The 25,981-nt window shown below is 41.4% G+C and overlaps 1 protein-coding gene across 7 annotated transcripts in view; it reads left to right on the top strand.

Annotated features, from left to right (window-relative positions):
- The window catches only part of POC1B (POC1 centriolar protein B), a 70,714-nt gene extending 45,862 nt beyond the window's left edge, over window positions 1-24,852 (top strand). For 2 of the 7 annotated variants that reach the window (XM_065669958.1, XM_065669976.1), the window contains 2 exons: window positions 5,711-5,893; window positions 12,294-13,334. In XM_065669958.1, coding sequence (XP_065526030.1) covers window positions 5,711-5,893; window positions 12,294-12,422 — 312 coding nt within the window. In that variant the 3' untranslated portion in view covers window positions 12,423-13,334. Of the gene's footprint in view, window positions 1-2,938; window positions 3,038-5,710; window positions 5,894-7,098; window positions 8,111-12,293; window positions 13,338-24,001 lie in introns of those variants that run through there. The other 5 variants (XM_065669994.1, XM_065670021.1, XM_065669966.1 and 2 more) reach the window with 5 other exon arrangements.
- Window positions 24,853-25,981: the final 1,129 nt, after the last annotated feature.

Genomic DNA, 25,981 nt, shown 5'->3' with positions numbered 1-25,981 from the left:
GAAGGAAAGGGAACATCTAGTTCTTGAAACGCTGTGTAAAATAGGCTGTGGGGTAGAGTGAGTTTCCTTAAAAAGAACTTTCTTGTAAAAGGTTATGCTGAATGAAAGTGGTGGACATGAACTGATGGGTATCCAAAAGTAAAGGAAATCTAGTGACACTGGTGTCACTCCTTTATAACAAGGATTTGGCATTTGAGCATTGCAATAGATTTCAGCAGGTCTGGACTCTTCACTGAGCTGGGGAAGACTGTAAATTTAGATACTAGGAAAGGTTAAAATACAAAGCAGGCACCTCAAGGATATAGCAGCATACTTGATGTCTGACAACATTTAAAAATCTCTAGAAACTTCCAGAAGATGATAAAACAACAACCATTTTGGCACAACAGATATCAAAATTTGAAACAGTCTCATTTCATTTCTCTTGTACTAATTTTGAAAGTTATTTGTTTATCTGTGTTTGATCCTTTCAGATTTGACAAACATCAAGGCGTTTGCCTTATTTATATTAGCACTTTCGTGTCACATTGTCCCTGTAAGTCTTTGAGTATATAACAGAAGAATTTCGGTTTCCTGCTTAACCCACTAAATTACAAGATGACTTTTCCAGTACTCTGACTTGGCAATGTTGGTGGCAGTTTACTGAGCTACAAAACATTTTTCACAGCCTATTTGTCTGATATATTGAGTTTTGGATCAATTTTACTGTAAGAAAAAAATGTTAGGTGAGATTTTTAGTAACTTATTGTTTGCTCTGTTTACCTGAGTTGACAGCATTCCTCCTTGGGCTGGAAGAATCTGTTTAGGTTGGCTTTAATGGCACAATTTGTAATCACTTTGTGGGAGCTTGAACTGAAATCTCAACTTTATTTTTGCTGTGTAGTACAGCAGGCTTGTTTAAAAAGGAATCGAGAAATACCAGCCTCAGAGTAGAATTGTTTTTAGAAGAACCTGTCAATGTCTAATAACCACAGATTGTTTTCCTCTCTTGCTCGATTAATTTTTTTAAATCCTAAAACTTCAAATCACAGACAGCAACTTTTTAATCTGAGTGCCACTGAAAGTTAAATCTATTGTTCATTATTTTTAAGTACTTGAGAATTAATAGATTATCCTTAGGACACTGAAAATGCCAAGCAGAATGCCTTTAGGCAAAATCAGTATCAGTTGAAGATTACAGTTGCATCCATTTTGGCTGTTTTATTTAGTTACTTGTGTCATTCAAAGGGCAAGAAAATTAATGTATTTCTCAAAACATTAGCACAAGTATCTTTTCTGATATTAGACAAACTACATTATGTCTGTTTCCACTGAGCTTATTGATAATGGTGTCTAGGAAAACATGTGCTCCGGCCTGGGTCTTTCTTGCACTTCTAGAACTCACATCCTTATTCCCCTTCAGAGCAAAGGGGCGTGAACTTACAGAGCAGCCTCAGGTGGGAAACCGGCAAATGGTTTCCTGAAGCTGTGAGGAACTTACTTCTGAGACCCCTACCTCTTCATTAGGATTGATTAAAATCAGCAGAGTGCCAGCATTTTCAGAGGACACATACAGATGTCTACAAAGAATAATTACATAAGCTTTACAAGTTGTTCCTGCACCAACTGGCTTTTCATTGACACTTCCCTCATCAGCTGCCTGTGTTTCATAAAGTATGTGATAAATGGGCAGGTTTACTGCTACCATGCAGAATATATAACTCTTGAGTTCTACTTGTCTTCTCTGCAACATGTCCTGTCTACCCCGCCTCCAATTTTCCTGGAGTTTGTCACAGCTTAATCAGTGAGGCTACTATCTCGCTGTCAGGTTTAGCTAATGCTGGTTGAGGTTTGGAAGCTTCTGGGCAAGCAGTCAAGATCTGCAGACAGAAGCAAGGTTTTATAATTTCACCATCTTTCTATAAAAATCTCATTAAGAAGTGTATTCTAATGGACTCTTCTGTCATAGTTAAATACAAGGATGTTCTTCATAGTATGATTGGTTATAAGGCAGGAATTCTTTAATGTGTTGCAAGACTCTTTAACATTTGAATGCCAAATTGAGCTTAATCTTTTTTGTGTTAATCAGCATTTGAGACTATGTCCATCTTGTGATTTTACTAAGTGTGCCAAAAAGTTTCCATTAATCCTGTTTCACAAGGACCTCAGGTATAACTTGGTAAATCAGAAATAACACAGTGAATCTGAGCTCTTCTAGGATTGAACTAATGGTATCTCATATAATGAAATCTGCAAAGGGAAGATACGAACAGTCTTAAGATGCAGTAATCCTACATACTTCATGCTCATCTAAAAGTACCTAGGATGCATTGTGAGACAGAATATTCTGAGATACTTGGAACACTTTCCTTTGCAGACTTCTAACACTTTAAAGCAAGGAGCTAAAGCAATGTAAAATTAAATGGCTATTTCTTTTTCTGCCTACCTTGTCCAAATAGCAAACCATTTGTATTCTGTTTCATCTTGTACTAACGGTCGTGGTTTAAGCCCTCTCAGCAAGTCAGCCATGCAGTTTCCACTCCCCCCCCACCTTTATTTCCCCCCCCACCTCCCCTGCTCCTGGAGAGATGAGGAGCATCGAAAGAATGTAAGTCCCAGGGGTTGAGATAAGAACAGCCCAGTAACTAAGGTATAACACAAATCACTGCTGCTACCACCAATGATAATAATAATGATAAAGGAAATAACAAGGGAAGAGAATACAATACCACCTGCCGAAACGAGCTTGACCAAGAAGAGGGTGCCCTTCCGGGCCACTCCCGGTTACATCCCAGGCATGACGTGCTGTGGTATGGAATACCTCGTTGGCTAGTTTGGGTCAGGTGTCCTGTCTCTGCTTCCTCCCAGCTTCCCCTCCTCCCTGGCAGAGCATGAGGCTCAGAAAGTCCTTGGTCAGACCAAACATTTGAGCAGTAACTAAAAACATCGGTGTTATCAGCTCTGTTCCCAGGCCGAAAGTCAAAACACAGCACTGCACCAGCTACTAAGAGGGAGAAAAATGACTGCTACTGCTAAACCCAGGACACCAACATAACAAGTGAGCCCTTCACAATGTACAATTCTTTGGAATAATTTCAAGTTGACATCGCAAGATTTTTCATATTGAGAAGAAATTGAAATTCATGGTACTGGAAAGAAAGATGTAATTAAACCATCTAGTTAGGAGTGGGGAAGTTCTGGTTCAAATCCTTTCTCCTATCGAGTTTTTATTAATTTTATCCCCTTACGTATAAAATAAAACACCTCTTACGGGAACAGGGCTTATCTGCTCCTGACTGAGCATCATAACCACTGAAATAATGCTGCTTTCTGTTGACCAGTAGCAAAACTCCAACAGATGGCTGAAGACAGTACCCTTTCTACCACAGTTTCACACCTTTAAAAGGCAACAGCCTGACTGATAAAGCATCACACTGTGAGCCATGAATCTAAATAGCTTTAGACTGAGGAGGCCAGTTCTTTGTAGTCCAGTGCAAATGTTGTAACCTTTGGGACATACTGTAGAACAGCCTCAGTTGCTTAATGTTTGAAATCTGTAGTTTGATGTCTAGCACACTTTTATTTTTTGACACAACCCCGTACGAGTACAAATCACTGATGGATTTCAGTAGTGGTTGCGTCAGCCCTTTATTACTTGACGTGCTTATTAGTTCGTTTGCATAAATCAGTCAGCAAGCACATAAAAGAGTGCTGCTCAAAGGGAACTGGAGGTTTCTTCTAGTTCATTTAGCTCTTTCTTTCATCATAGTGAAATCAATGAAAGTGACATATCTTGAGAAGGATTTCATGTGGTTTTGTAGTGTTGTAAGTTAAGTATAGTATAGAAGTATATGCATGGGTGTCTTCCCCTATCCCTATCAGTCCCATACTCTGCACACCATGTGTTCTTGCTTGGGGGCTGACTCCTGTCTTTTGAATAAATGCACAATGGTGCATTTAACCTAGAGAGGGTGGTGAGTCTTTCTTCTTTGCACTCCTCTTCCTAAGATACAAAATCCTCTTACCCCACCACAGTCTCTGCTATCAGCTATTCCCATCCCTAAACCCATGGTCTTCTACTGCCTCTGTGTGTGTGGCATTTGTGGTTTGCTCTTGTGCTTTGCTTGTAAAATGGGAAGCCCTTTCAAGACAGATGGCGGACACCACTCGTCTCTAACTTAGTTGTCTCTCATTGACGTAGATACCGCAACCACAGCATTTAGGGAAGAAAATATTTTGGAGAATCAGCAACAGTGAGTTCAGAGAGCCGAGCTTGTTAATTGGTCAGGACTGTGCAGGATGGCACTGAAGACACAGGAACAGTATTGTGAATAATCCAGGACTATGACTTCCCAATAATATTGATATAATTTAGAATTACTTATCTTTAAAATCATTACATTATTGTAGTAGTAGTATTTCACCCACCATTCTATGATCCTACCTGCTTCAAAGGCAGGGTTGACTACACATAAATCTTTCTTGACAGCAGCTCATCAACATGCCTGGGTAATCTTGTAAAGGTTTGTCACTAATTCTGCCTAGCACTTCACATTCTGCAAGGTTATTTTATAGACTTAGGAGGATTTTTTTTTTTTTTTGTGGCCAGCAATGATTTTAAGACTCTTTCTTTTGAAAATCTGTTCAGCTTTACAACATAAATATATCCCAAGTACGTCATAAAAATAGTGTATTTTAAACATGCCAGCTAAGACTGAAACTTCCCCTTTGCATAGCTTAATGGATATTCTCATCAGTTGTCATTAAGTTTCAGAGAAGCAGTTAAATTGTAACCATTTATAAGTTTCATAAATGTTGTGGATATTGGAAATATAGTTAGAGATAATAAAACTTGACTACCTCAGTTCACTTTAGTATAAAATTAACTAAAGTTATCTAAAGGTATAGGAAGTTTTCAGATATATATGAAAAAGTCCTTAAGTCAGGCAAAGTTGTTATAAAGGACCTTCTAATGAATTAGTGATTATTTAACCTTTCATGACTCAAAAGGTCCATTAAGAACTTCAAGGCACAAACAGAACCGGAAGTGATTGGGAAGATCCTGCTCTCTCACTTTCCCATGAGCAAAGTTTATACATCAAAGTCAGTCCCCTCTTAACTTTGCATTGCGTGGGTCTTTTCTGCTGTTTTCTCCTCCCTTTTTCTGAAGGAATCAGTTTCTCAAAAAGTAATGTCACTGAGTAAACAACTAAAACTACTTAATTCTTTTACGCTGAAAGAGGAAGTTAATTCATACTAAACATATTATGAAGCTGGATGGAACCCTTGTGATCATCTAGTCATGTATGGATTTTTCATCCATATGACTGCTGTGAATGAATTCCTCTCTGAACTAAAGTTACCTTTTTGAAGAAAATGCCAGTAGTACTCATCGTAGCTTTAGTTCAAGCTCTAGTAGTATCGCATGTAGTTCCTCAACCATATGTACCTGAAACATGTACCTAAAGACTGCTGAGATTTCTCTTGCTGCCTCATCCACCACAGCTGAAATTCTCTCTTAGGTCCAAATGAATTGAAGTGCTAAGAATTGGACCCAGTACAAGACACAAATCTGAAATCCCTTGTGTGTGTGTGCATCTATGTGTAAATAGATATTGTTTTTCTTTTTTTTTTTTTTAATTAAAAGCCAGACTTTCCTATCTTGTTGCATGGTTCCAATTAAATGAAGACAAAGGAAACTAAATCTTCAAATGGTGTTTCTGTATTCAAGGATTATGTCAGCAATGAAGATGCACAGAATCCCCCTGATTCAGTCTTGGCAACAAGTTCGAAAAGGAAGTCAGAGAATGAGAGTGAATCAGCTGTGCCTAATGTGGGCAAGCAAACAGGCATCTCCCCTTCCCTGGGTAATACTTTGGAGCACATTGTGGAGCAGCTGGATGTTTTAACTCTAGTAAGTATGCAGTAACAGATAACACTTGCAGTGGGAAAATGGTAATGCTGTCAATGGGCAAAAAATCCCATGAATCATGTTCCTAAGCCAGGATATTAAAGGCTATGGGGTTATTTTGAATAGTTGTGTAGTCACGTGACTGTTCTGTCTTTTTCCTTTCAGCAAATATTGATCACATCGTGTTTGCTAAAGTAAGAGCTTCCTGATACATAATCATAAATATTATTGTTGTATTTTTAACTCAGGAAGAAAAGACTCACTGTTTTTTAGTAGTGAGATCTAGCATTGATTTGCCAGAAGCCAGCTCTTTAGCAGATTCCAGCTTGAACAGTCATGTGTTAGCAGGGCATGAACAAAACAAATTTGTAATGTACCATTAAATACTTTTTCAAACTTAGCGTTCAAGGTGTTGGATAGGAATCTAAGCAGTGGAATAATTCCTAGTGTCAATGAAACTGCCCAAATACTGGTCTCTAGCAGTGACTCTGAGTCACTTGTTTGCAAATGCTCAATACTTCTTTTTAGTAGTCCAGATTTAGCCAATCTGTGTTTTAAGATAATACTCTGTGGTCTGTCATATATTAACATTAAACCAAATGAAAAGGGAGTCACTATTGCAAAACTGTTTGTTTTGCAATACAGAATAAGTAATACAGAATAAGAAATAAGTTTTGGGAAGTACAAACTCAAGCCGTCAGCTGAAAATCATTTGTGTTGTAAATTGGATTAAAAAGAAATTGCCAGCCTGTGTCCAGAAACCTTTTCTGATGAGGGCAGTCTCTTGGAGAATGCCTTTTAATAGTTGTTTTTTTTTCTTACTTCCTGTTTTTGGGGATACATTAGAAGTTTCTTTTAGGTTTTTGGAAGGTATCATTTGGGGTCAGCACTGATGGCTGTTTTTCTATTGAAACATGGATGCAATTTTCACATAGTGTTTCAGAGTAATTTATATAAGCACAGATATATTGCACGCTCTCAGAGAAAATATTTTGTGAGCACAATTTTAAACCTTTAGACAATCTTCAGAGATACAAACCCATTATTTTTAAATAGAGTTGTAAATAGTGGAGTAGCTAAGAAAAAGCCATTTTAGGATATTTTTTCTTGTTGAGTTAGAATGATTCTTTTTGTGTTACTGTGTTGCACACTTGTAATAATGTGTGAGTAATACCAAGCCCATTGAAATTATTGCCCTCTTCATACAGACTGTTTCAATCCTGGAACAACGTCTTACTTTGACTGAAGATAAATTGAAAGAATGTTTAGAAAATCAGCAAAAAATGTTACTTGAAGGAAGACAGGAAGCATAAAAGATGAAAACGAACTGTACTGATTAATATGTTTCATATATTCACAAGGAAATAACAACTGTTACTTTGCTGGATTTTGCTATAAGCAAAAAATATAAATTCTCCTTTTCTAACAAGTCAATGTAATAACTGAAATAAAAAAATATACAACACATTTTAAACATCGGTAGCAAGCAGATATTCTGTTTGTATATTTAATAAAGTGCAGCCCAGCCAAAATTAGTGTTTTCCGAAATCATTCCCATTGAGCATTGCAAGACTCTTATTTCAACTTAATAAGATCTTTGAATGCAACTAACAAACTACATATTTTTAGATGAATAGCAGTTATTGTGGAAGTGCACTATGCTGTTTTTTTAGCTCAGGTAAGGATTGTGAAAATAATGCTCCTTGTGCTAAGGCAGCATTACTCAAGCACCTAAATTAAGTAAGACCTAATTAGCCCTAATTCCAAAAATACCAGAGGTTTACTTTGTCCCTTACATACTCTCAAATATTTTACCAAAAAGTAGCAACAGTTACCTTCTATCTTTATCACTAAATGTTTTAGTGATGACTGCAAGATGTGGTGTAAAAACTTTGAGTTACAACTATGAAAATGAAATAAAACTTTGAAACTATAACTGCATGTGTGAATTCAGCTGCAAGACTGATGGAGTTGAACACTTCAGCTTATCTCACCCCATCAAAATTCATGTTTCATATTTAGAAAAATAAAAATCAGCTTCATACTTCTGAATAATGTATTTGAGCCAAACACAAAATGGTGCAAAATCTATATCATAAATACAAAAGAATCTCATCTCTAACGGACTTTCACAGGTGCTTAAGTCATTAATCATGAAAGACTTTGCAATGTATGATGATTTTGGTTTTATTTTTAATAAAAATGCAATTTTTAGAAAAATGATTGTAGATCTTTTTTAATTGAAAATATCTATGCTTCCTTATGTCTAATCATTATTATTTAAATGGCAACTGCAGAAAACCTGTTGTAAATCCACAGCTGAGACTAGGTAGTCATCCATTGCTGCAACTTCACATTTTGTATGTTGAAAAATAGGACACTTGAAATGGGGGGAGCACTTTAATCCAATTCTGCAACTGACCATATATAGATAAAGCCCATTTCCCAGGCTGAACCTCATTAACATCGATAGAGTTCAGCTTAAGTCCAGAAGCAAACTGTGCAAATACTATAGTGGTTCGAGACAAAGTAATGAGCAATCCATTTTTCTTTTATAGCTTTTCATTTTCTCTCATAGTAATCACCTCCAAGTAGCCAGACATCATCTCCCTTGGTAAATTCTGAGTTTTACGAGTGAGTACTACATAGTTTCAGCTCAGTCTGAAGTAGTCCTGTTTGTCAGTGAAGAAGTCTCCTCTTATAAAAATTTTAGATGCAACTGTTTAGATTTTTATTTCTATATATTCCAGTGTAAGCAGCCTGACCTTTGATTATGCAATTGTTTATAGTGGTATATAAACCATAGTTATGTAAATACTGTCTTTTAGGTCAGATGTACTTTGCTTTATGGATTTGCAAATTCTGGTCTTTGCCTTTTTTGGCTCCGTTAGAAGACACAAAACCATGAACCTTTTGAATCTTCTTGCTTGTTCCTTGTTTTCTCTGAGTGAACTCTATATATATGCTTTAAACCTGTACAGAGGTTTTTTGTTGTTGTCGTTGTTAAGCTTTTCAGGATGATTTATCAACAAGATTTGGAAATCTCTTTTACTTCTGGGTTTTTTTTTTTTTTAGTAAAATCTCTGCTGAAATGTTTCTTTCTGCCTTAGCTCCTACCACTAATCCTTCCTTTTCAGCACCTATTATCTGGAGCATTTACTACTTAATCCAGTTTATTCCTCTGCTGTTTGCGAATCTGGTGAACTAACGTAACATTTCCAAATCAAGATATGTTCTTCTCATTCTGTCAGGTGATTTCTTTATATTGAAATTCCACATGCATGACACCTGGGGTGTGCGTAAAAACTAGAGGTGGTTGTTTCAGATCAGGACAGAGGCATTTTCCTCAAGCTAAATGTCTTTTAGCTAAATTTTTGGCTTAAAGCCAAACTTTTTCAATTCTGAACCCTAAATTTTTGGTTCTCCTAAAACACAACTACAACCAGTTTACATTTCCTTTCTTTTAAAGGAACAGTGATGTGGGCTAGTTATCTAATTCTCTTGATTCATATAATCAATATAATATAATCATATAAGCTTCATTTAAAAGCACCTGAAGAGGCTGGTTAAACTCAGAAGCATTTACTCTAGGGTTGGTGCTCTGGCAGATAACTGGTGACTTGACTGATTTGAATTATGTTATAGAGCTAGAGGAAAATAACCACTGTTAGCCTTAGTTGTGCTTCTGCAGTATGTGGAAACATAACTGTACAGGTCTTTAAATGACTATGAAAAGTATATCTGTATTGAAGGCTTCAGTGAGGTACTGAAAATCCATATGTGTTTTAAACAAGCTGAACCAGGTAATTGATGCAGTGCAGCTTTCCTCAAGCCATTATCCCTCTGATAGCAAATGTAAATAGGCCACACTGATGAAGAAAGAGAGCTTTCAGTGCCCAGGCCAGCTACTGCAAAACTGGCTCAATTACGTATTAAAAGTAGTAACACCAATGTCTGAATGATGTGCAGGAGATCCTCCTGGGGTTTGGGTGGGGAGAGAAGGTGGCATCTGGAATAAGCTCTCCTGCTGGCATCACTGGGAGATTGTCTCTGGAGAAACCCAACTTCAGATTCCAGAGGTGTCAAAGCATTATGCAGTAGCTCAGCCACTCATTGTACGTGCTCCTGCAAGTATTTCAAACCAGAAATGCTCTTCGAAATGGAAAGAAATTATGCCAGTTACTACTGTGCCTTAAATTTTATTTGTAATTCCCATTAAAGTTTAGTGGAAATTTAATGATGTTTTTATCTTGGCCATTGCATAAAGCATGATATTGAGGTAATAAAGGTATTTTTCTTAGTCTTTCTTTTTGGATGGCAATATGCACTTGCTTTAGGAGCACGCTTAGAGGTTCCTAATTATCACCATGGGGGCAGACACTGAATGGCTACACCCTGCAATGTTGACTGTAAGGCATTTCACTTCTTTTCTTTTGATCAGAACTCTGAGATTTTCAAATACCACGGCAAAATCTGACCGAGACTTCAGTTTATGCCAATAACCCTTTGTGCTTTATGGACCAACCTGACAACTCGAACTGTATTCTGAGTTTTTTTCTGGTTTTGGGGGGTCATTTCGTTCATTTTATTATTTCTATTTTTTTAACACACCACTACATTCTCCACATTCTCCATTACTTTTTACTACTGCTGATACATTCTTTATAAAATTATGGGTTTGGAAAACCGGTTCCTGGGGAAGAATGCATCTGAACATCTCCCTTGTCTCTGAGGGATCATTTCCCACTTTTACATATGTAAGATTATAATTCATTGCTTCATTATCTTTGTGGCAAGAAACGTAAACTGTACTTTAAAATTTTGATTCAACTAATCTGGCTGGAGAAATTGTGGCCGCAAAGGTTCTCCTCACCATTTAAGGATGGCCTGAACAGATCCCTGTGGCATGAGGGATTTGAGAAATACAACTTCCCACCTTTATTTGTGTTTATCTAAATGAATAAATCTGCTGTACTATTTTTAGGGTAAGCAGCGTGTTTTGTTTTTTTCTTCCTTAAAGTCATATTACAGTGTTGCTGAGTTATTTTCACTGCCATATCACAGCACAAGACCACTCTTGAGTCTTCTACTGAGTGACAGTAGCTGGGATGTGAATGTTTTTCCAGGGACATAGCTTTATATAACCTGTTTACCTTGTAAGACTAGTAAAAATCATAAACTCTGTACTCCTTGCCCCAAACAATTAATGAATATGTATGTTCACGTTGTATCCAGGAACAGTATGTTCTTGTCAGAGTGCCCCCTCAGGGACTTTTGCACGCTTCAGATGCATAATACAATTGAAGCCGTTTCTTTGTGAGAAAATAGGTTAATGACTTGCCAAAAGGCAGAGATGTTAATTGGAAAAAGTGCATACAACTCCTTTTCTCTACAATGTATATGGGTTGCATTTGTTATGACTTGCATCCAAGAACAGGTGTAATTTCAGTTGACTCAGCTAACAGGATGTGCTGAGTACACTCTTCACCAATTTCACCCCAAATTTTACACCCAAGAGAAAAAATGCCATTTCTAACCCAGTCAGTGACCAATAAACTGTATTTATTACCTGCTACAGAACATATTTATAACTCAGGGTTGTAATTAACATTTTCATAATAAGAAAATATGTTTTTTGAGTATTTGTTGGTATTGAAGAATTTTACTAGTACCTTATACAAGACAAAATGTGTCATCCCAAATTATTTCTTTTGGGAGAGAGTCAGCAGTTCTAGACAAGGTACCACCAGTGTATTTGTAAATGCAACCCAGAGCAGGAAAATTGCTTATTTTCACTAACGTGTTTCCTGCCACAAAGCTACGCAATCAAATTCGGGTCTTCACCTTGCCTCTCTTAATTTTCCCTGTCATCAGAAGTAAAAACTAATAAAACAAGTGAAAAAAAAACAACCCACATCTTGGTGTATCAGGGTCAGAAGAGCTGCTTGATAGTTTAATAGTTTGATTCTAAGGGTCTCTTGAGAGTTTCTAGGCTACTTATGAGTCCACTGGAGCATACCAATGGGAGACTTCAGTTTGGATCCAGGTCTCTAACCTAACCTTATCTTTCAAAAGTCCCTCTCTCTCACATGAAAAGGGCTGAGTGTAAAATTCAGCTGTCTGGGAAGCAGCAGTTGTCTACACCAGTGTAGGAACATCTAGTTCTGGAATCCTCTGGGAGTTCTGACATTAGTGGGGGTACTGAGTTGGCTGGCAACTAGGGTTACATGATTTTCCCACGTGTACAGCAGGGACCTGAGCTTCAGAGGGCTCAGTGCACTTGCAGAGGCAGGAGTGGGATGAGAAGAAATTCTGAGGGTCTCAATGCTGCCTAAATAGAGGATTCTGCAACTCAGAGTAGTAGTTAGAGTTATAAGTTCCTTTATGTCTTGTGCCCTTACAGACCTGGCACAGAGGGACCCAACTGCTCTTCAAAGCCGCCAAAGAGGAAGCAATTGTCAGAAGAGAAGAAAAATCAGCCATCAGCTATCCTCTTTTTCATCCTTTTGTGCTTTGTATTGTAATGAAATAGTACATCTGTCTCAAGTTTTTCTCCTCCTCCTAATCCCCAGAGGAAAGCCCCACTCCTTTTACAGAGATAGATAAAACCTTAGGACAAAGTGAAAGTAGCAAGAACTGTAAGTCTGTGCTAGAGGCTGCTCACTGGAGCCTTGCCTGGCCACAGTGGTTGATGTCAAAGGCTTACAGTGCTTATTCCAGCACCGGTATTGAACATCAATTCTCTCATAAGATTCAGAATGAATTTTATAACTGCTTGCAGCAGTTTGCTGTTTACGGGGACTTTGTGAACACGTGTCATAGAGACAGTAGTCTGGGAAGGACAAAGCAGCAAAATCCTTTCTCTGATTTCCTCTAAGGAAGATTCAGGTGAGCCAAGTGCAATGGATTGTGCTGCTTCATGCTACTTTCATCTTGCACATCTCATAAAGAAACACCTAAGATGCGTTGCATTTGGGTGACAAAAAGGACAGGATGCTCCCAGCAGCAATTCTTCCTCGTGAGAGCACTTGTTGAACATTTTTTAATCATTCTTTTTATTAATATTTTCACCCTATGATATGTGCTGGAAGCACAAGACCCAGGATGTTTGCTAAAAAAAGCAATTTGGAAGAGAAAAGACGATACGGTTGGTGATGGTTTCTGACTGTGTCCGAGTTCTGCACTGATTACCGGGGGTATTCTGTTAAAATTAAGTGATGCTACACCTAAAACTCAATGTTGTGAGGAAAAGCAAGGCTTAGCTCTTAGTCTGTAAGACTTGAAAATTTTTCTGTTCCATAAGACCAGCTTTCCCTTCTCAGATTTCATAAATGTAATAAAATGCCATTAACTTTTCAGTGAAGCAGCGAGTGTAATCAGGCAAAGTGTAGTAGATTATAATATTTGATTGTATGTAACTGTGCTGAGTGGTTTTGGTCTGCACTGATGTTTCTCTACAGCTTCATTGCTGAAACACTGTGAGCTTTTGTGCAGCTTCTGCAATCTATTCAGTATAGACAGCCTATAAATAGCTGCATTATTGAAAGACTGTGAGAGGTTCATTAGAGCAGTTGTGACGGCCTCACTCGAGCCAGGGCTGATACAGTACCACTCCAAGTTACCAAAGAGCTTCAGCATGAAGCATGAAGCTGGGCTTTTGGCCGTGCAGCAGCGTTGATGCCCCTCCAGTTGTCCCCGCAATCGCCTCGGCTGCGGATTCTCACGAAGTACACGGCACTTGTTGCCGGCTCTTGGGACTTCTTTCCAAATGAAAGCACAGCATAGGGGAGCCTGTGTTCATGCCAACCTTATCCCAGCACAGAGCCAGGATGCAGCCAGGGCGTATGCCGGGGGCTGGGGCCGCAGGACATCCTGCCCAATGCACCTACCCAGCAGTGCAGACACAGCCAGGGAGATTAGTCATCTTAAAATCACACGCAGGCATAAGTAGTTTGCTGACTCAATAGGAAGTCGCTGGCTGAAACCAGTGGGACTTCTCACGTGATTGAAGTTACATGCTGAAAAATGTCTTAATTTTGTGCACTGTATTCCCATGATGGGGGGGCAAAGAAAGAAAATCTGAACAGCAGCTGTTGGTTGTTTTCCTTTAAAGGAATGTGGAGAACAAGTATAGTTACTGTAACTTGTGTTTCTGGTTAGTTTAAATGGGCACTTTGCTATTTATTTCACAGATACCTGAATTAAAGCCTCCCACTTCTGGCTCTGACAGTCAGGTAAATGAAGAGTATTCAGGACTAGTCCCCAGTTTGTATGCAGGCCATATCCTACAGCCTTCTGGGTACTCCTGTGGAGGGGATGATAGAATGAGAGACGTTTCCAGCATCATTCAAAACCATAAAAAAGGAAATATCCTTCTTACAAAGAAAGAAGCTCTCTTCAGCTATTCCAAGCTGTGTCTGTGTTTTCCACATTTTTCTTTCACTGAACACTCAAGTTAGTAATTTCAACTGAGAGAGTTATGCCCTTGTTACATAATCTGAGTATTGGGAGGAAATTATCCATATTTTTCTGTCTAATGGATTTGGAAGGAAAAGGGAGGAACAACAGTCTAATACCTGCAAAATGCTATTCAGAACGAAAACAAAAATGATGGGTACAATAAAATTGCTCTATCCCCATCCAGCATCTCACCATTACTTTTACATTTGTGTACACTGCAGGGTAACAAAGCTGAGCCTTCAGCACTCATCATGAAGAACCAGACTGAAATGCCTGAGGTCTCATTTTCAAGATGTCACTTAGGAAGCGATGTGTGATGCAGCCCATTAACGTTAGCTGTGGCACACCCAGTTTCTTCTTCATTATTATTATTATTAAGGGATGGTTATGCCATAAGAAGCACCGGCTGGGAGATTTCCAACAGCACAGGTTTTTGTCAGAGAATGCCGATTTGTCATGAGCAAAATGTTTCGCAGAAGCGTCTCTGTTTGGATGAACTTCCGATGAAACACAGGCAGGTTTCCATCACAAGCCTGCCTGATTTCCTGCCAGCTTGCCTGGCAGCTCTCCAGGCTCCATGGCTCCGGGATGGCTCTGGACTGAACCTGGGATTCTTCCTGACTTCTTTTTTTGATGATTTTTTTTTTCCTTAATTACAGGGAAAAGGTCTTGGGAGAAACACACACTGGCTGCTTTTGATTGTTCAGATTTAGCTATTTTGATAAGGACGTCACACAGCCCAGTCCCTTGGTTTGTGAGATGAGAGACCCAAATCAGCCTTTCCTCCCTCCCAGAGAAGCTGCTCAGGTTAAACTGCCCTGCAAGTGAAATACTTTTCATACCACATAAAGCTTCATTCTGGGTGTTTTCAGCAGCCCTCCTGGTGCCAATACTGTCTGCTCCTCTCTACTTTCTAAAACGCCTAATTGCACTGCAGTTTCTCTGTACTTGCCGTGCCCTTCAGCACTGGCTCCTTCACCCACTTCTCCCAGGCCAGTTTCTGGTACAGAGGCTGCATCAACCCCTTTAGTGTCTTCTGGGTACTTGTGGCTGCTGGAATTGTGGGTATGCAGTCGTTCATTGGGACCTTAGGCACAGAGATGTACTCTACACAGCCGCCTCGGTGGGCAGCTGCTTGTGCTTTGGCTGCTGCTCCCTGGTTTATCTGTTCCATCTTCCCTTGGAGCCAGAGATATTTCTCTGTACTTCAGTCTCATTCACCTGGGGGTGCTGGTTGTTTCATTTTTCCTCTTTATGTGGGGTTATCTGAGGGCAGGACCTTGTGCAGGCGTCTGCCCAGGATCCTGGGGGCTCAGTAGGTGAAGCAAGGTGGGTAAGGCAGATAGATAACTTCTCTTTCACCTCAGGGCTTAAGCTGTAGGCAGTCAACTTTATCTGCCTTTGTACTCCAGATTCTCAACCTCAAACAACCTCCTATACGGGTTTTTTCCCTTTGGCCCATCAGTTTCATCGGTATGTTAATTGTGTCTGTGTACTGGGTTAACTTGGCTTTGAAAACAGTCTGGCTGAGAAGAAGCATTTGGCCAATATCAAGATCTGGTAATTTAAACTCTGACTTGATCTTGGTGTTACCAAACAACAGAATCCAGCTGCATGCATCTCTTTAATATTCTCTTCAAGCATTAGAGTATCTCATTTTTTCAGGCCTCTCAGTTATAATGACATTTTCCCAAAACCCATTACATCTGAAAGTGGGTTGTCCAAGAGGCTAACGCAGCCCACAGGATCAGACTGTTGCTGTCACAGCACGGCCGGAAGCTACAGAAAGAATGGTGAAAGGAAGGTCTGTGCCCCAGTGTAATTTTCTTGGTGATGTTATAAGCCCTGCCAGACCCTGAAACCTCCAAAGAGAAGAGGCTTGAAGTGGAAGAGGCAATGCCAGCAAAAGCTGAATACAGGCAGAGAGGTAGAAAGAGGACAAACATGAACCCTGTTCTGCTTAAGTACAGCCTCCGATAGTTAGGTTGAACAGTCTTCCCAAATGTACCCACGGTCTCTGCCTCCTTCAGCACTAATACTTTATCCAGCCTATATTGTCCGTCTTACTGTAGCCCATCAGTTCTTTGCTTATCTCTTCCTTTCTGTGTTTTCACCCTCTCTTCTCTCCCATCCTTTTCCTCTGAAAAAATATTTTGCAGGCTACAATTAGTGCACTTGGCTGAAGTCTTGCTGGGCATAGCAGGAAGTTTTCTGGATCACTCATGGGTGGAGTTTCCCAAAATCATCAATTTGTTATTAATGTTGTATAAACAATGGGCCTGCCAAACCCTGAATAGCACGAGGCAACCTCAAAATGTTGTGCCTCCTCACAGATTTCTCTCATGGGTTACCTAGCACAGCACAGACACCAAGACCTCTACAGTCACACAGCAAACAAGAGCATGGGCATAACCTCAGTATATGCTGGGAGGAATCTGCCTCATGTTCAATTGTTTCTTTTGCTCTCAGCCTGAAGCACTGGTACTGATACTGTCTGGTAGACTCCTGTTCAAGTAGCCATGAGGAACCATGATGGATAACACAGAAGTGCAGACGCATTTTCAGAGTTGCTCATTTCTGCCGGCTGTCATGGGATAAGGAGCTGTGTAACAACAACATTGTTTGCAGCAGCTATGGGATCGAGTTTGAATCAGTACATTGTCTGCAAGAGGATTTTAAGCAAATAATACAGTTGATCAGCACTAATATGGTTTGACATACAGAATCACCTCACTCATTTGGGAGCCCTTGATCCTGGTTAGGAAAGCAGTGGGCAAGAGTTCCTATAATTATTTCAACCACAGAGTAGAGTGCCACAAAGAGCCCTCATTTCCTGCATTTCTTTTTCAAAGAGGCCATTCCCACAAATTTCACAACATCTGAATGGAATTGCCCATGCTAGGGATCCTTCCAGGATCTGAAGAACCAGATGAAATGTGACTTCCTCCCCACTGCCCTTTGGATGTTTGCTGGAGACCTTTTGGCACCAGAAAGCATACAGACAGCTGATGGGAGCAAACCAGTGTAGGAGACATTTCTTCTGAGGTTACAGGCAGGCCACTCAGTGAAAGCTATAACAGAGAATGACCCAGTCCAGAAGAAATGTGGGTGCAGTGGGACCAAGACTAGCTCAGCATGGGCACTGAGACTGGGGTGAGAGACAGAAGAGAACACTGAGTGTGGATGGGGAAGGTATGAAACAACAAGGAGTTTGAAGCAGGACTGAGGAGATTTGTAATGCTGGGAAAAGTCAAGCTTCGGACAACAGGAAGAAATTACCCTTGTCCATTAGGCCCTGTTTCCTATCAGTCTGCAGAGCAGCCTCTTGCTCAATTAAACGACTGTTGAGCCACTTGCTTGGTATCTTCCCCCAACTGTGCACTTTCCCTATGGCACAAGCGATAACACCCTGCTAGTGCAGTTGGTTGCTCCACCTGCTCCAGAGGCAAACATCAATGTGGTTAACCTGAAAAACATCAAGAAAATGCACAGAGAAAACTATCTGGAGGTCTGAGTTAAAATCATTTTACTAAGGCAGCTCTTGAGAATTGAATTTTATCTCTGCATCTGTATCATCAGCCTGGCAGCTGTACTCTGTGTAGGAAGCAGTGGGATGGAGATCTGAAAAAGGCTGGCAAGGCGGGGGTGTAAAACCCAAAACCTGGAGACTGTGAAGTTATAAGCAAATGGTTTGAATTCTTGGTTGAGATGTGATAGATGCTACAGGGGAGAAAGCAACAGAATTACAAGCAAGAGACAGTGAAAAGCAGTGCTATGGTTATAGATCCAGTCAATAGCTTTTATGTCAATAGGAAGATGAAGAGGTGAGGGAAGAGCCTTTACAGGGAAGGAATTAGTTCTGCATTAAAACTGTGAGAAGTAGAAATGTGAAAAGCTGCAGATGAGGTTGCCTGCTATCCTGCCTGAGAAAAGGGTTCTGCTGTCTATCTAACCATGGGTTTACGAACCATAGCCCATGTTTATTTGTTGCTCTTCCTGTTCGATTTTATGATGGTGAGTGCATCCTTTTGCATTTTTTAAATCAATGTGATGCTTGCAGATTGATTTGCCACACTAACATCCTCTCTTGATCCATTCAGGCTCTAATGAACAGCTCATGCTGACTTCCTCTCATGTGTTCATGACCCCGCTGACTCCAAGGCATTTTCCAGCCTCCTGAATACCCTGCGGCACTTTTCCCTTGCTCCCTTCTTGCTGGTGGCACTGAGCAGGTATCACTTTGGCTGCTGTGCCTGCTGCTCCGTGCCTGTTGAAAGCAGGAGGTCCCACTCACCAGCTAGATGCTTCCCCACATGTATCCATCAAGCCCTGGAGGCTCTGTGCCATGGAAAGGCAGCAAGCTAAGCACAGCATCATCAGGGAGCCCAAAACGTTTGATCTCCAACAAAGCCCAGCACTGCCACTGAGAACACTTTACTTCAAGCTGTGTCTGCTGCTTCCCCAGTTTGCTTTCTCCTGAAATCCCTGGCTGTGTGGTGAGGGGAGACGGGGCTTGCTTTGCAGTGTACAGCGAGGGTTTGGAGCAGCAGCCTCAGGTAGGTGCAGGGGCAGAAATAAAGGAACCCTGCTCAGTGAACTAGAAATTCCCACACTCTGTTGTCAAACATGCTTGTTCACTGGTGTGGAAAAGGGAAGCTGAGGAGAAAAGAAATGAATTAGAAAGCATTTTAATTGGGATTACAGGCATATGGTGTGCTGCCATTTGTTTTCCCCTTCCTGCTCTGCAGTGGGGCTCTAATACCTTCACACGTTTGCCTTTATTTGTCATGTCAAAAGGGGAGACAGCAAGCGTCTTTTTCCTCCCCCCTCTCTGGGGCCATGCTAACAGCACTCCTTTTGCCCCGAGCTTCGCCAAAGGGACAGCTGTGATTCTCAGCAAAGGTGTGTCCAGGTTGCAACAGCAGATTAAGCAGCTCCAACTTATTTTTATTAAACTTCACAGCTGTTGTTGGAGGGCCTTTGCTATCTCCCAGCAGCAGAAAGGGATGGATTCAAGGGGAGAGAGGGGACGCGATGTCCACGGTACTGCATGCACATAATTCACCAGCAGCTGGATCGTTAGGTTTTATTGTTATGATAGTATATTTAGTGTTTTGTAAAAAGCTACTTAGGGAGCTGTTTCCCTTGTTGTACGGCAGTTTGTTAGCTGTAAGATTCAGACATAAGCCTTTAATTATGCCTAGCGTCTCCGCAAAAGCAATTTCAGCTCTCTCCCCTGCTTCACGCAGCATCTTGGGATGCTCTGCATTTGAATGTGAGCAAGCTATTGTTTAACATGGCTTTAAATCATTACAGAAATGTTCTGTAGCATCCACTGGGAAAGCCTGCTCCCATCTGCCCTCTTCATTTCTCACAGTTGCTTTGGGAACCAGGGCCAGTAATCACAGAAATTCTGTTTAAAGGTCAAGTGCAGAGTAGCGTTATCTTCACACAGTGTGCAAGCTAATAACAGGTGAAGGTGTTGCTCAGAAACGTTTAATGAGGAATGTAAAGCTTAAGTACCTTTCACAGCCTTCACGCAAGGCGCTTTCCATTCATTTCCCAAAACTGTATATGACACAGTATAGGCCTTGCAGGGGAATTAGAAGTTAATGCCCACTTAAAATAAAATGTCTCTGCACAGTTAAGCCAAACTGAATCTCTCCTGCCTACCCTGACATAAACCCCCTCGATAGCCTTCAGTCAGCTCAGTGCCATGGCACCCCAGCCTGACCTTAACTCTGAGTCTGCAGCTCCTGAATAAAGGTACAGACTTCTATTTTTTCTTCTGAGAAATACATATTTTTTAGTACGTCTCAGACTTACAGGAGAAGCATAAAACATTGCCTACTGTTATGCAGTATATCCTACATTTGATGCTCCTTTTGTCCCAGAGTTTCTGTTTCAAATAATGATGAAAAAAGTTGTATTAAATTTACATCAAAGGAAAGTTGGGGAAGCAGAAACATGAATAACAAACACATGCATAATGTGATTCTGAACAAAGAAACCTGTGCCGTCAGTGCAGGGATAGGCCGCGTGGGAGCACATGTATGCCATTGAGCATATTGCTAACACATGGGGGTCATCCAGATATGTCTGGGGGCAGCTGAGATCCCTGTTTGAAGGTAAATTTGATAGAATCTGGTTCGTAGGTACTGTGGCAACGACCACAGTTTACATCTTTATAGAGCGGTTACCACAGTCCTTTATGTGTTATCATGTACAGGTTTCCATAAACAGGGTGTACCAAAGGGAAGGTGTAAAGAATATGTAAATAGTCAGTGTAAAGATTCACTGGGACGAAAAATTATGGATGACAATGATGTTCTGAAAGTAGTTCATACACCTCTTTAAAATGAAGGAAAACAACAACAAAATCATGAAATTGCAAGGAATTTTGCGCACCCAGACCTCAGAGTTCCAAAGCAGGTTTTTAGCAGCTTGCTATATTACCAGCTTCTCCAGTGGAACACAGAGCACAGCCAAGGGACCACGGCTTTGCATGGAAGTGAGGATGCCTTTGCCCAGAGCAACTGTAGGGCTCTGGATTCAGGATCTTAGTTCGGAGCTCTTTGGCAGGAGCTGGGGACAAGCTAGTTTTTTGCAAAGGTAGTTCAGACTGTTCTGGAAGTGATTTAGCATTTTATACTTGTTACGCAGAAATAGATACTCTTGACATTTGTTAGCAATACTCCTGGTTTGGTTTCACCAGGTATTTGTAATCTTGAGCAGACAGTGTCTATTATTCTGACTGAATTCCTGCTTTCCTTTATTAGCAGCTCTGGCTGCTGTTCTGCTGTCCTTCATGTCACCCTGGAACTGAGGCAGCACTCCCACTGACTGGCTGGTCTTTATCACCAGATTTTCCAAATGCTCAGCACCCGTAACACTGCAGCGGATTTTCAGGAGCGGGCAGCCATCAGCTATGGTAATTACAGTGAGGGCCAAATTCTCAATAGCACTTGGCATATTGCCCCAAATCTGGTCCCAGGCATGGATACACAGTGCTTTCCTGCAGGAATCACAGCCCCAAGGTTGGGAGTCACCTAATTCTGTGCCCCACAGAGGAGTCCCAGCTGGGAGGTGTGTGGTCAGGATGAGGGTGGGAGGGAGGTGCCTTTCACACATGGTAATGCTGGTTTGTGATGCATGGGGTGCCACAGAAGGACAGAAAAAATGAGAATCCAGCTATTACAGAATGATAGTTATGAACAGGAGGAATCCATAAATACAATATGCATTTTATGTTAATAAAATCATGTGACTGGCCCAATGCATACAGGATTTGATGTGAAATAGCCACTTAAGTTTTGGCACATTATAGCTAAACATACTGGAGCAGGTCTTTAAACCTCAGGCCCCTAAATTGCTTTTAATGGATCTCCAAAAAGTACCTAAGGAAACCAAGATTTAGATTCATTATGCTAAGATCTTAAATTTACATCTATATTACTACTGAAAGATGCTTAGAGCTGCACAAATTCAAAACAGTTGGGGAAAAAAAAAATCACTGAAACAGAGTTATAATCAACCTTAAAATAGTACTTTTCAAGACAGTAATGAATAAAGTCAGTTGTAGAAGTAGGCTTCTTGAACTTCTGCCTCACCAAAGGCAAAGCCAAGGGTAAAATAATGAAATCACTGAATGCAGGATTAGGGTTATCTAAGGGCCTCTGTCCCTTCTAATTGACCTTTGAAAGCTATCCTACCTATTTTGGGAGCAGAGTAAATGAAGGCGGTTCACCAGTTTTTAGACTAATCCAAACAAATGTTAAACAGACGAAAAAGAAACCCCCAAAGAGCAAACAAAGTCCCCAAGCCAAAACCAAGTAAGCAACCAAAGACCCATGCCAGTCCCTCGAGGTAGGCAAGGTCGCTCCTGGCTGATAGGCAGGTGAAGCTGCTCCAGCTCAGATGTGATGCGGAAAGCCATGACAACACGGTGACAGACCACTCTGGCACGTGGGGCTCGGCTTGAGTACCAGCCCCTGTTCCTCATCTGTATTTCAGTGCTTTGCTCGCATGGCCCGGGCTGCCATCCCTCAGCTGTACAGGAACTGTGCTCACAGTGTACCTGAACGCTTGCACAGCACCCACCACATGCGCAGGCAGTTGCTGGAGCCCTGCCCTGCCAAGGTCAGTGGGAATTTCTGTCACTGACTTTGCTGCAGGCAGGATTTCCCCCCATGGACACACACACCTCCTTCCGGATGCATGTGCATGTGAGTGTTTGTGTATATACATCAGCTTTACAGTACAAAGTACTTACAGGAAGGCATCTTCTCTCTTTAAACGTTTTACTTCAACTTCTGTTCTGTGAAGTCAGACCCTAACTGTCACAGCCGCAGTTTCTCACAGCTTAATGGCATTACAGAACCCTTCTTGCTCTGGACTTCTGCAATAACAATCAGGCTGGGAGGAAGGGGAAATGAGCAGCGTAGCACACGCTGTACCTTCCAGCCACCAGCTATTGTTAAGAGCACACTGCTCCAGACAGAGTGGCAGCAAGGCACAGGGTGGAAAGCAGGTGTAACCTGCCAGGAACACCAGTCTAGCAACAGTCCACTTAATTCAGACAAGTACCCCTATTTCTGAGCTGCCTCTTGCCACCGAGCTGAAAGAGGTTTTACATTCCTGTTGCTCAACACTTGAAAGTTTAACAAATGCCTTTATGGCAAACCAAGAGGTCATTTTCTCATGTCGGCACTTTGGTCATTCATCTGCAGAGTCACCAACCATAACATAGCATTTCACCTGCAACAGTTTTCTCTAGGAGGCATGTTTCCAGACGCTTTGCTATGGTTTGGGTTCTTTACAGAACTGCAATCTCTCCTCTGTCCAGCTTGTTTTTCTCCCATTTTCTTCAGAAAGTCCCACTAGCAAAGGCTGCCCAGGCCCAATGGATTACTTTGCTCAAGCCAGTTCTACACAGGCACAACTGGCCAGGTTTGGATTGCAGCTGAGTGGTCCAAGCCCAATTCAATTACCTCACCCCCTAAATTCAATTGCAGTGTGGTGTTGAAGAACTAGTTTGTGCCAGCTGAGCACCTCTGCTGTTCTGGGACATCCTCTAGGATGGTTTATAAACATCAGTGTGATGGTCCTTGCCAATGTGCTTGAAGCCAGTGGCTCACCCTCAAACCCCTTCTTTGCTTTAGTGTGAGTTACTGTCCCGCACTGCAATATGAAAGCCTATTTGTGATCAGGTTTAGTTCACTGGGCTCTTGATCTGCAGCCTTTATTAATACCTTGTTTCCAGATACCTACCTCTGTTTGCTGAGCACTCACACACCATGCAGTGCAATATAAATGAGTGTGTTCTGCCCTGCTGCCACACCATAAACAAGCATGATCAAAGAACATCACATCTATGCCTGGTACTATCCATTAGGACATTACCTCTACTCCTTTTCCTCCACTGAGGCCTGGAAATGAAGCACTGCTTCATATACACCCCACTCATGAAATGTCTTCCCTGGCTAGCTGTTCCCTGTCCAGGATTATCCATCAGCTTGAATTACCTTGCTTGGCAAGGTAATCACTGGACCATAAGAAAGCCTGGCATTTTCTCTTCCTTACTAAGTATCTTCTCTACTTGTGCCTTACATTTCTTTTCTTCTTATAGTTATTGGTGCTCTTTCACCACAGGATCACTTTTGGGAAAAAGAATCCACCCCTGTCTTCTCCTCCCCGTCATGCAACAGCTTTCGACTCCAGTTGAACTCTGCTTGGTTTTCTTCAGGAGTTAGCTCCCTGCTTCCTCAGCTGCCCTTGCATCACATCCGAACACGGTGACACTGCCCTGTTCCTGGTAACTTGGTTTATTTGGGTGATGCTGGAAAAAAAAAAATGGAAAAAAACCCTCAGAAATAGTGTTTTCCCCAAGGAAAATTCTCCTCTTTAAATAGTCCATTTGCATTGGGGAGGAAAAATACAATTTTAATCTCATTAACATACGATTCCCCAGTCATCTGCACTTCTGAGCTCTGTAGCTATTTTATGTTCATTCCTAATACCTGTGATTTAACCTGGAGCTATGATGTATAGATTCAGACTACGAGAAAAGGAGTGGAGACTCTGTCTTCAGTTCGGCTTTATTTCACTCAGCAGCAACACTGGACAACAATGACTTACAAGCAGTTTTGGACTGAACAAAATACATCTGTCCCTGCACTACAGTGGAAACATCTGTCTGTGCCCTGAGAGCTGCTGTTGTCTCCTCATCTATCACTTCCCACTTGTGGCATCACTGCATCTAGTCAACAGTAACTCGCCATCTGTACTGCCAAGAAACTTTGCAAACGTTCTGAATTTCACACCAGGAAAGGCCATAAGATGCATTTTGTATGTCAAATGCCTCAGAAACTGTTTCTGTGCTACTGTAAACCAAAATACATGCTGATACAGTTCTATGTTGTTTGTTGTGTTTCTTTTTGCTGTGTTGTTTTTAAGTACTGCTACAATGTACCCTAATAAATCATTTCACATTTTGCTTTGCACCTTTTAGCATTGCATTGTTTATGTCTTATTAAGAAATGAAATGGTAAGGGGTAAGAAGGCATCCCCATATGGGACTGGGTTGGCACAGTCCAAGCCACAACATGTCAACTCACTGATGTAAAGTCCAGTCTCCCCTGTACTGTAAGTGTGCTTGTAAGAATAACAAACTTGCCTAATTCTTACAGAGGTATAATGACACCAGCCAGTCTCCCCAAGTCTGTTTCTATGCCAGTGTCGGGTCTGCTGAGCCACCTGGGGGACACTGGAATGACGGCTCAGACCAGCTGGGATTCCTGGCTCAGGGGAAGCAAGCACCACACGGACATGCCTGTAGTGCTTGCCCAGAGCCAGATGAAGCAAGTAAAATGGCTGTGTCCCTGTGGAGCTAAGCCCAAACACATCAGCTCTACACAGAGCTGGCTATGACAAAAGTGCCTGACCATCCAGCAGGGCAACGGCTGGGACATGGGGCAGAGAAACCCAGGCTGTCTCCACTGTGGCTATGTTGGAGCATGAAACCTACACCTGGGGCCAGCTCTTCTTCAAGCCATCGAAATGTCAGCACACTGCACTACCAGCCCAGCTACTGGAGGATTTACTATCTGGAGCAGAGGCCCTGCCTGGGTAGCACTCGCTCACTGTCACTGCAGGCAACACATCCCTTCAGAAACCAGAGTGCTGGGAAGGTAACACGGTGATGCCTTAAATCCTCTGTGAGAACTAGGAAAAGTTGTTCCTGTGTTGTCTGTATTTTTTCCATTACCAGGAGTAGCCAACCTCCAGTGAAGGAAATCCACATGTCATTTTGTAATGTTAGGAAAACAGACACTTACTGCAATAACCCCTGCACTGGCTACTCCACCATTATGCCCAGCAATTCAGGTATATCTGATCTTAGATGACATGTATCACTGGAGAGATGCTTGCCCACAGCTCTCATCTTCACAGTACTTCTTTTTCAACTCCTTGTTCTAAATAGGATGCTTCAGCATTGGGCTTACTAAAAGCACTCACATCTTTGTTGTGCTCTGTTCCCAGAAGTCAATGATGATTTCAGAGGGAGCAGCGATTCCGGTGCTGACTGTCTCTGACAGCCCTTCCTCACGGAATATTTTAAGAACCTAAATG

The sequence above is a fragment of the Lathamus discolor genome, chromosome 1 (assembly GCF_037157495.1).
Source record: "Lathamus discolor isolate bLatDis1 chromosome 1, bLatDis1.hap1, whole genome shotgun sequence".
NCBI classification, from domain to species: Eukaryota; Metazoa; Chordata; class Aves; order Psittaciformes; family Psittacidae; genus Lathamus; species Lathamus discolor.
This window is presented reverse-complemented; position numbering and strand designations above follow the sequence as displayed.